General features: G+C 32.1%; 1 protein-coding gene across 3 annotated transcripts in view; it reads right to left on the reverse strand.

Annotated features, from left to right (window-relative positions):
- The window catches only part of IBTK (inhibitor of Bruton tyrosine kinase), a 72,639-nt gene that overhangs the window by 18,154 nt on the left and 42,287 nt on the right, over positions 1–12,198 (reverse strand). For all 3 annotated transcript variants that reach the window (XM_063096643.1, XM_063096644.1, XM_063096641.1), the window contains exons 18-23: positions 11,036–11,153; positions 8,751–8,811; positions 8,085–8,206; positions 6,348–6,460; positions 2,504–2,652; positions 978–1,141 (exon numbers count right to left, since the gene is read on the reverse strand). In XM_063096643.1, coding sequence (XP_062952713.1) covers positions 978–1,141; positions 2,504–2,652; positions 6,348–6,460; positions 8,085–8,206; positions 8,751–8,811; positions 11,036–11,153 — 727 coding nt within the window. The remainder of the gene's footprint in view (positions 1–977; positions 1,142–2,503; positions 2,653–6,347; positions 6,461–8,084; positions 8,207–8,750; positions 8,812–11,035; positions 11,154–12,198) is intronic.

Below are 12,198 nucleotides of genomic sequence, written 5' to 3' on the forward strand. Positions count from 1 at the left end.
TGAAACAGACAGCTAACCTATATTGTTAACTTCATGCCAAGCTATTTTTTAAACATATTTAACAAAATATTCTAACATAAGCAATTAGAAGATGTTTCTAGGTGTTCCTGCAAATGACATATGCTCCAATTTGTTTACTTAGAAAGGTAGAAAATTTCAGAATAATTTCTGAACTACCCTTAGACCATGAAGCAACATAAACTGGATCATAATCTTTGTTCCAACTGTACAAAATGCAGCATATTTCAAAAGAATTACACAAATGGTCCAGATAATAAAATAATCAACAAGTCGATTAACAGTTTTAGTCTATTATCAACCGTAAGAGGCATGTAAAGATGAAACACAAGCTCAATAAGCATTCTGAAAGAACATGGCACCTTGAATTACATTTACTCCTTCATTTGACTTTTCTATATAAAAGAAAAATATATATAAAATATAGGCAAAAGGCCAGTATAAAAACATTAAATGAATATCCTCTGAAAATTAACAGTGAATAATACTACAGTTTGTAAGATTTTAAAAACCCCTAATGTAATACAAAAGATAAAAGCAAGCCTACGAATGACAAAATGGTCTTCCTGAGATAATATATATTATCTAAGAAAAATTGCTGATATTAAGTCCATACACATGAGGGTACTTCAAAATGTTCATGGGAAGAGTTATATTATTTTTTAGTGCTATTTTTCCATGAACTTTTTGAAGTACGCTCATGTGTACATATCAGCAAATACTACACAAATACAGTATTTGCTACTGTTCAATGATGATAATACAAAGGCAGCTAAATTTAGCCTGAGGGGAAAAAGCCCATTATAGCTAATTAGCAATTTATACACATTTAGGTAATTTTCTAGGTATTAGAAATTTATGTTAATTTTTTAAAATGTGCTTCATTAAAATTTTCAATTTGACTAAAAATGGATAATATTTCTCAGATTAACAGGTACAGGACAAAATGAAAGTCTTACCTGAAAGAGCCAGCAACCCAACTAGAAGAGCTGGTATTTTCAATTCTGTTATTGGGAATGAGCTGTGGAGCAGATATTTTAAGTATTGGTGACTTTTCCCATCGTTTTAACTCTTCCCTAGAATATGAAGGAGGTGTACCATTGACATATGGTTTAACTTTCCCCTGTGGGAAGAAAAATTTTTAAAAGTAAATGAGAGTAACACACAGTTAGCACTTAATAAATATTTGTTACAGTATATTGAAGTATAAAATCTTAACAACAATAAGTCATCTAGCACTTTTAATTCATGCTCTTTCTACAGTTTAGTTATTTAACCAATTTTCAAACCAATTCTTTGACCCTGATCATTGTGAGCTTTGAGAATAATTTTTAGAGAAATAAGTTTGTATATTAAATCCCTACTTACACAAATAGCAAACAAAAATGTTAATAAATAAAAGTTGAACAAATAAGATATGAAGCAGTAAGTTTAAAATTAATGTTCATAGCATGAAAGAAAATAAAAGTTTGGTATGAATGTCATACAATTCATTCTGATTATAATTAAAGTACTCTAAATAAAATTAAAGTCAAATAATATTGACACTTCAAAAGGAACTCTTAAAACTATTGCTATTATAACAGGTCAAGGAAGTTACTAAAATGTTATTTCCACTGCCAAGATAGATTCTTCTAGTATTGCAAAAAATTCTCAATATGCCTCAACCTTCCTTTAAATCTCGATTGTCTTCCAGACCAACCTTTGTGAGAATATGAATTGCCCCCATATTTCTACCATATATTTAAAAAAATAAATAAATCCTTGGGGCCTAGAAGACTCTAAGAAGAAAGGGTAAATTTCTATTGTCTCACAAATTCCTAGAAGTTCCAATATGTTTTGTGGATGTGTAGGGGTTAGAGAAAAATGGCTCTATTTCTAATAAGTTAGATATTTACCTTCCCCCTATAGACTAACAACTATGGAATAAAATGTTAAGAGGTGCCTAAAATATACACTCCCCCCCCTACACCCTCAGGGTTGACCAGACTAGGAATCCTGCAGCTTTAATGTCTGTACTAGGAGATGAACTCAATCATTCCAGCTTGTTTTGCTCCAGTTAACTCTGTGGAAGAAAGAGACTATGCAGAATTTGAAATTAGGCTTATTTTCAAAATCGTTTTCCTAGACAATTTTTGACCAATATTAAGTGACATTTCACAAAAAATATTTCATTAACTTAACTATAAATATGATTTTCAATATATATACAGTATTACAATATCTTACATCAACATTATATTTTTGTTGCAGAAAAAAGATTAGAAATAACATCACAGTGCTCAAAAATGCCACTAAATCTCTAAAACTAGAAACGTTATGAAAATTTGAGAAAACACTACATAAATTGTGTGATTAGTTATACCTTCTTATAAACCAACCAGCAGAGTGTTTTAAACTTAGAGCAAAAATAATGAAAAACTAAAGATAAACTGTCTACTGACCTAAAAATTGAAGATAAGGAAGCAGTGCTTAAAAAACCAACCTCGGTCTTATCTGAATGAAATCCTGCTGTGAAATCAGGGGACTGTAAATCTCTAGGACTACCCACTCCCGCATAGCTTCCTTCAGAGTCTGATGTCAATAGTTCTGGAAGAGATTCCACAGAATTGGTCTTACCAGACTTTAATAATCCTAAAACATGAAAAAAATATATTTAAACACATACACGTTAAACATATATGCATTATATTCTATGAACCAAATAGCTAAATGCTTCGATTTATCCAGATTTAATACTATTTAAATTGTATTTGCTGCAACAAAATCTTAATAATTCAAGCTAACTGAAAAAAGAAAATAGTTTAAACTGAAAAATTGAAATGAAGGAGATTCTAAATTAGTTTTATTCATTACAATTACATGCCAATTGCACAATGAACCTGAGGAATACAGTTCTTTGGGATCTGCTTTAAGAAGTGATTGAGAACTTTTTTCCCTCCATAAAAGATAAAGAAGACAAAGTTAATAAACCCCAGACCTCCTCCCCACAACCCTTTCTGTTTCTAACTTGTCTTCCTGCACAAAAGTCTCTGTACCCACACAAAGGAGCAGATCTGCTCCATTCTGTGTGGGAGGAACCACTGTGGGCTTATTGTCTCTTATATAGCCAGCATACTGGCCCAGTAGCAAACGATCCTGCAGAAGCCAATTGTAGCCTGTTTCAGAGTATGTTCTTCTGCAAAAAAATCTCTGGCGATTCAGAGCTATTTTAATTAACGTATCACTTGAAGCAAGAGGGTTGTTAGCAAATTTATATACCATTTCTTCTGTTAGGCAACCTAAATGCCTGACTCCATGCTATACCTGGTATCCAAGTTCACTAGCATAGAAGAATCATTTCAAACACAAAGTACAAAGTAAACTTCTGATAAGTTTCAAGGGAGGGAGGGAGGAATGAAAGGAAGGAGGAAAGAGAGAAAGAAAAAAGACTATAATAATACATTGAACTTTCAGAAGGAGAGAACAAATCCATGGTTACTAAAGATGGGAAAAGGAGAGGCAGAGAGGGGTTAGGGAGAAATTGGGTAAGGGACACAAAGAATAATTACAATTTGTAATAATGAATATGCTAATAATATTGATTTGACCATTACATATTGTACACAAATTATGATAGTCAACATTGTACCCCCAAAATATGTATAATCAATTATGTTTCAATAAATAAATAAAGTAGATGATCTTGACAAGCTATATGCTTCTTTTGCTGTTATCACTGTTAAAATAGTTTGGAATTAATATTCAAAAATTTTTCTCCCATAATCTTTTGTATATTTTTAAGACTGGCAAATTTTCATCTCAGAGAGCACTTTTAATACTGGAACACTCACAAAATTCAATCAGAAATAAGGCTAGAAAATAAAGAGGATGATTAAAGCGGCCTACAATTAGTTTTGGTCAAAAACAGTTTCACAAAATGTCATTTGTCTTAACTTTAAGAATCCACACAAATGTTAAGCCTTCACTCAACTGTCTTTGATGAAATTTGTCTCATACTCAACTTTTCTTCCATAATAGGTCTTTTTGGCCCCCAGTTAAATTTAATCTTTTAACCATTATCTACTTTGACCACAGAAAAAACAGTATACCAAGAAGAACACGGAACTGGAATCAAGAAAGTAAATTCTATTTTTTTGTCACTACCTCAGATCACTAATGTTTTCTGAGCTCGTTTCCTCAGGTTTAATGTATGGGACAAATTACTTCAGTTCTGAAATGCTGAGATTCTAACACATGTGCTAACAATAACTATTTAAAACAAACCAAATATCTGCTTTTTCAGTAAATCATTTAGGTGACTAAAAAATCACTAGTTTCATGACTGTTTACCCACTTATTTATCCATCAATCCACCCTTGATTCCTTTTAAGAAATAAAAGTAACTCATACAACACTGAGAACACATGATCACAGAATTTAAATTTGGAAAGGTCCTAAGATATGTCTTCTCCATTTAACAGGTCTCCTGATTCCTACCTTCAGTGCTTCATAATCAATTTTAGGTTTAAGTCACTTATATCAACCATCAACCACATAAGTCACTTATATGGAGTTGATTGAATATGAAATTACTGTTAATAGAAATCGCACCAGGTTATGTCTTACCATTATAGATAAAATACACCCATCATTTCTGAAAGCTATTGCTGTATGTAGTCTTATTATTTTAGTCACACTTCATGCTTTATCTAAAGTAACTGTCAAAAATTGATAAGGTTTAATCTAGATCAGATGAATCTAGAATGTGGGATAGTCTATAACACAACTAGCCTGAACTTTGGAAAAAACAATACAAAAAAAAAGGTGTGGAGGGTACTGTTCTAGTTAAAAGAGACTAAAGAGGTATTAATAAGCAAAGTCAGTGTGATACTAGATTTTTTTTTTTTAAGGTTAAAACAAAACAGGCTAAGACAATGTTAATTGTCTTAGGTATGACAATGGTATTGTGGTTGTACAGAAGAATATTCTTATTCTTAGGAGATTCATTCATTCATGGTATTGTGGTTGTACAGAAGAATATCCTTACTTTTAGGAGAATATTCTTATTCTTAGGATATTCACAACTTATTCCAAGGGGATCAGTAAAAAAAAAAAAAAAAAGGTCTCTCTAATACACACATACACGCACACATATATGTGTGTGTGTAGAATGCTTGGAGGGTGAGGGGAGGCAGCAAGCAAGAGATCATGCAAGAAAAAGCAAATGTGGTAAAAGGAATAAATCTGAATAAAGAATAGACAAGTATTCATGGAATTTTTCTTTCATCTTTTCAGTAAGTTAAAGATTTTCAAAGTAAAAACAGGAAAATAATTTTAGAAAAACTACATAACCTTTACTTTCAAACAGGCACACACAAAAGCCTAGATATAAATAAAATGTGTTATAATCTACTACTAGATTATTATCTGCTTCTAGACATTAATGGCATCTTGCTTGGGGCACTGACATATATGAATTAAATTGACATAACAATAGTATCTCTCATGTTTGCCAACCTCTAACACACTATGCCATTGGACAGTGGTTTGGCTTACAATTTTTCAACTTTATGGTGGGTTTATCAGAGTATTAAATGCATTTTCAACCTACAATATTTTTGACTTATGATAGGTTTATTGGCATTTAGCTCTGTAAGTTGATAAGCACCTGTATATACTACGTTTTTTTTGATCTGATAAGCAAGATGGCTGCTATAGGACACATGGGCAGGTAGCATATACAGGGTGGACATGCTGGAGGAAAGGGATGACTAACATCCCAGACAGGACAGAGCTGGAAGTGCAAGATTTCATCAACCTACTCAGAATGGCATGTAATTTAAAACTTATAAATCATTTATTTATGAAATTTTCCATTTAATATTTTGAACTGTGGTTGACCACAGGTAACTGAAACTGCAGAAGGCAAAACTGCAAATAAGGGGGTACTACTGTATATGCACAGGAAATCAGTTCTTTCTTTTGCCTCGGGCTTGGGAACATATTGCCCCCTTTTGCTTACTATGTTCATCTGCCTCCTTTTTTTTTTGACTAACTTCACTTAATTCTTCAAGATCCAGCTCGGCATCACTTTCCTTTAAGAGATGTTCCCCAATCTTCTCAGACCAGTTGAAGTACCTCTTTTGTGCTCTCAAAGCAAATTTCAATGGGAGTACTTATCACAATAAACTACCATTTTCTGCAGCCTCCATAAGAACTATTTTCTATTTCAGTAGCCCCAGCAGATGGCATATATTATTACATAATGCATGTTAAATGAATTAGATAATGTACAGAGACATCAAAGATTAGAACTGGAAATATATGCTAACACATTTTCCACTAACCTGTAGATGGTGGACTCTGAATAATATCTGAAAGGTTATAACCTCCAGAACTATCTGAACGCTTACGTGGCTTCCTTTTAGCTTTTGTTTTTACTTTCTTGAACATAGTTTCCCTAGGAAAAAGCAAACATAAAAAATCATTTTTAAAATGAATTGAGTTAGAGATGAAACAGCAGAAGAACTATGCATTTTAATCACAGCATTTTTGTCAAACAAAAACTATGTAAAGTATATACCCTCTATTCACATTTATCTCTGTGGCCCTGAGCAAATTACTTAATTTCACTGGATCTCAGTGTGATACTATTACTTGTTCTAACCCTAACATTTCTGTCAAAGTTAGAAACAAAATGGTATAGAGGAAAATACTTTGAAAAGTAAAATACTGTACAAATATACACAAACCGTTACAAACTATAATCTTGAACTACAAATATTTGGTGGTAATTTTTTAAAGCATTTCTAAGAATGCTTAATGCCCTGAATTAAGTACTATTAAGCAGGAAAAAGAAAATAAAATCTCTGAGGGCCACAACTGTCTTACCTAAAAATTATAGACCTCATAAATGTATTTTATCCAGTTACATAAGTCAGCTGTGAATACTATTGTTTTGTAGAAGACAACATGAGTCATTTATATCAATGTTAATTTTATTATAATTTTAAACATAATAGCATGTCATACACCTAAGTCAGATATCCATAAATTTCAAATATTGCAAATACTATCTAACACTACAAAAGGGATTTTAAAAAAGGACATCTCTGAAATTCAAGAACAGTTTTTCAATGAAGTACACAGCTGGTTATATGTAGTAAATGAACTGAACACCCAAAGATTTCACTTTAGCAGGTCATTTACCAGGCAAAAGGAAAGGAATTCTGCAAACAGTTGATAAGTAAGCCTAAACTGCTGATTAAAAATTCTACGCAGGGCTTGCCTAATGGTCAACTCACTACAGGGGGATTATATAGATCTTGGGATATTTTGTTAGAGGACCCCAAATGTCATTCACTACAGGTTGTATCTATTGAAATAGTCAGGTATTCTAGAGAGGAATCCTTTGAAAATAGTACCTCATCTATGGCTGGTGCACTCCTTTCTGCAACCTATCTTGTTCAGTCTCTCCAGAGGGCAAATCTCTAGTCTTCTGCCAAGATGGAGGCAGGGCAATCACTTGGTTGGATGGGGTTCAAAAAGGGATCAGTGATCTAATGCTCCTTAATTCACCCTAGTCTTCACAAATGTGGTACCACTAATTCTTAAGCATTTCCAGAATTCTGTTTTAGCTTTTTCTGCTCTAAGTCATTACCACTTGGCAACCACTTTCCAACTTCCAAAACATCTCCTGACTGTTGTTTGCTCCTTTCCTGTTCTCTCTGCTGCAGTGCAATATGCCTTTTTTTTTTTTTTTTTTTTAACTGCAATCACGGCAAAGTTTAGGGAGGTACTAAGATAAATACACTATTTAACCCAACATGTTTAACCTGAAGGCTACACTGTTTTTATATTTATACTTTAAATGTGTTAGACTGTAAATATTAATTATGTATTTACCTGTATTATGTCAAGGCTAAAAATGAACATAAATTCATACTTCTCATGTCAGAATTGCTCAATTTTTTCTTCTGATATCAGTACAAAAGTGTCAAGTGTCCAAGACTGGGGTAGATGGAGGAGGAAACAAGGAAGGAAGGAAAGGAAGAAAAGAAAAACAAAACAAAAACAGAGCTTACGAATAATTTTGTTCCATATTTGTTTCTTCTTTCAAAAAGTTATCTCCATCTTCCGTCTCCAAATAGCTAATATCTGGTCCATCTTGATATGGTGTAATGACTCTTCTGTCCATTGCTGGAATCTGGAGAATTAAAGATGTCACTTTTTAAATACAAAGTTTGTAAAGATGCTCTTTAAAAATAGGCAAATTATTCCATTTGTTTTAATATGTGGTATAATTAACTAGAAAAAGTCTGGAATGCCTAAAACTTCCTAAATTTACAAGAAGAGAAAAATCTGATTAGTTTACTAAAAAGTCTATTCCATAAAACTGTCCAAAAAAACTTGGAATAAACTCCACTTTATTATTAACTACAGATTAATCCATTTCTTGGGGATCATGTGAATCCATGTTTTTGCACTGTCCTGACGCTTTCTCTGAAGCTTTCAGGAACTCTCGTTTATAAAGAATTAAAACAGATATTAATTTTATCATTAAGTATCTTCAATTTTGATTATCATATTTATTTGTGAGATCTGTGAAGAAATCCTATGTCCTCACTTTTAAAAGATCCTAATGCATTAGAATTCATTAGGAAATTATTCCATTGAGAAGTCTGATATAATATACTGTTTAGATGGTAACATTACAGCTGCTGAAATCTTCAAAAAAACATAAACCTTACCATTTTTCGGTAAAATACAGAAAGATCCTTCAAAACGGCATCACTTAAAACATCAAGAGACCTAAAATAGGACACAAAATTCTATCTTAAGACCTGTCAAGATTTTAAAATATGTACACACATTTCATATTGCAAAAAAAACCCCAAAGTAATTTTCTAAGCATTATATATACTAGCTGCTACAAATTCTTCTTGGAAATATAAGGGTTCTTCAAAACGTTTGTGGAAAAATAGAATTAAAAGATAGTAAGAATCTTTTCAAGTTTTTTTTTTTTTTTTTTTGACCGGTAAGGGGATCGCAACTCTCCGCATGGTGTGGTCTGCACCACGCTCAGCCAGTGAGTGCACTGGCCATCCCTATATAGGATCCAAACCCACAGCCTTGGCACTACCAGCGCCGCACTCTCCCAAGTGAGCCACGGGGCCGGCCCCTTTTCATGCACTTTTTGAAGTGTCCCCACAGGTGTATTTATACATTATGTATTTTGAATAAACAGCAAACATATTAGACAAATATCTTGAATAAAACTCAATCAACTCATGAATAAGTGTACAAAGAATCTTTACCCTAACAATGAAACAGCAAGTACTCATTTTCCAACCTTTCCACAAATTATCATCTTTAACTATAGAAGGAATGCTATGTTGACATAACAATGGCCTAAGTATTGGGATACTTGGATTCTATCTAGAATTATCACTGCTACCATTTACCTCCATAACCTTGAGCAACTCACTTTACTTCTCCAGGCCTTAGCATCCTCAAGTCTAAAATAAGGTTTAGATTAGATCAGTTGTATTCAAGTCAGATTTCAGAGATCTCTCAGGTTCCAAAGAGGTACTTTAAGGTACCAGTGAACATTTAAACCAAAGTTTACTTTCTAAAGTATATTCTAAACTATTTCTACAACTAATACAAAACAACTTGCATATTCAAACCTATATCATACCAGCGTTCGACACTTTAGGGATAACTGATGCATTATCTTGTGATACGAAGTCAATTTTGGTGCAGCCCTCCTTTTCCTGACATCTCTGAGCTTATTTATTTACACTTCTAGCAAACACATACCTAATTAACAATAGTTAAGTTTGTACAAATCTTCGTTTTAATTCAAGTTGTGAGTATTTACTCACATAAAATTATACAAATAAGACATCACCACAGTAGATGCTCTCCTTAATTAAATGACTCAGTTGGCACACTTGTCACAACACAATAGTTTAATGAAAGTAATGTCACACATCATGTTCTACTTCATATCTTAGGTAAGAGTTGGTGCTTGTTTTAGTTTTTTGTTTATACTTCTACGACAAATGGAACAAGATTATTTGGCAATGCAGGGTAATAAAATTGCTATAAATAGAACTACTAACGTAATATCAGCAATGAAATTCAATTCAGTCTGAAAATCTAACCAGTTTCTCATACTAAGATATCAGAGGCATTTTAAAATGACACTATCTCATATCGCATAACATTAATTTGCATTTCAAAGCATTTTTCACAAAATAACAAAGACTGAAACTGCAGAAGAATTTTCTCTAAATTGAACCCTAACTGGCAATTATTTAGAGTCAGGAAGTTATTCACCTCCAAAACATAGCAGAACACCTTATTTCAGTCACATTTTGGAATTAGTTTAACAAAGATCATCCTGACTTTGAAAGTTATTAAAAACTGTTACCATTTATAATAATTGTATGATAAAGATTTTCTCAATTCTTTGCAAGACAAAAAAGAAAAAAGTTTCCTGTGTATTCCCATCTGTAACATGAATATATTAACAGAATACACTTCACAAGATTTTTATGAAAACTTACTGAATTTTCTGCATAACACTTTTAGATACTGCCTACCACGTAGTAAGCACTAAGTAGGAGTTGTAATTATTACTATTGAAACAAAATACAGAAATAAACTGGATAATACAGTCTTAAACTACAAAGTAACACCAAGAACTCTAATCTCAAATTACTGTATTCACCAAAACAGCTTCATTTTTCTCACCATTCACTTTATAGTCAGTAAATGTAATATTTTGACCTTATATTTACAAATAATGTATATATTTATTTCACTAAAAAAGTCACTGCTAAAAACATTTGAAAATTTTCCAAGATCCCTCTAATTATAAAATGTCTGTGACTCCTAAGTTATTAGCATTTATCAAATTTTTTTCATCCAATTAAACATCATTATTCACCTTTAAACTACTAACATATCCACTCTTACATATAAATAACTCCTTTTGCAAATTATTTAATGTATGTACCCGTCCTACCTTGCTTCAAGTAAAGCTGCCATATTCAGTCCTATAAACTGTAAACAAGACAGTTTCAACTGTTCAGCATTATACATTGCTGCAAATTCTAGTAGCATGGCAGCATTCTTAAGGGTAACTACAAAGGAAGATTTACAAAATTAGATGAAAGGCATGTTACTACAGCCAATAAAATATACTTATTTCTAAAGTTGTAACAATATTTAGAACAAGAAAAACAAAGTATTTTCTCACCAAAAATAACTTACACTGAACCAAATATGGAATTCATTTCCATCCCAATACACCAAAGTAATTTCAAAAGACTGGTTATGAGAAAACATAAGCTCACATACACAGAAATTTTAAGCAAAACAAAATACAGAAAGGGCATTAGTGTCATCTAAAAGCTGTTTGCTAAGAATTGACAATTTTCCACCTAACATTTTCCGAAAAAAATTTTTAACTTTCATTGATAAACAATTTTCCTTTCCATTTATATAGTATGGAGTAGTTATTCTCTCTTCTATAAAACTAAAAAAAGATATTCTTAAGACTAAGAGAACTGATGAAATAATTGTATAAAATATATTAATGTTGAGTTAAGTTATCTATCAGAATTTATGATGGTATATTTATACATAAATATAGATGTATATTTGGAAAATAAGTACATCTAAATCTTATCGCAATATTATTCATGCCAGTGCAGAATCTGATATATTGTGCAAAAGATTCTGGATTTAATTACAATCTTAGTAACTTTATATACGAAGTGTCCTTTTTCACTAGTGACCCTACCAAAATATTCTACCTATGTTGCATGTCACGTTAGCTTCCTGACTTCTCCACTCTTTTTCTTAGTTACTCTGAGTGCCAGCCAACAGAAGAATAAAGCTATTTTCTACATCATCTTCCATTTTTTTTTTTCTCCTGTGTTACTGTCAAAAGTTGCAAATGCAGTCAATAATTGCCTCTACCCCATTCCTGACTAACCTGAAGTTTCAACCAATAATGAACACAGTCTTACATCTCACAAAAATGAAAAAAATTGGATTGTATAAAGATTTCTTTAGAGTTGATGAGTTGGGAACAAGAATCTGCCCAATAATTAAACACCAAATTTTGGAAGAACCCTTCCTTTGCTAAGTTCTGGAAATATCAAAGAATTCATAAGTAAAAAC

This window comes from Cynocephalus volans, chromosome 5 (genome assembly GCF_027409185.1).
Source record: "Cynocephalus volans isolate mCynVol1 chromosome 5, mCynVol1.pri, whole genome shotgun sequence".
Taxonomy (NCBI): domain Eukaryota; kingdom Metazoa; phylum Chordata; class Mammalia; order Dermoptera; family Cynocephalidae; genus Cynocephalus; species Cynocephalus volans.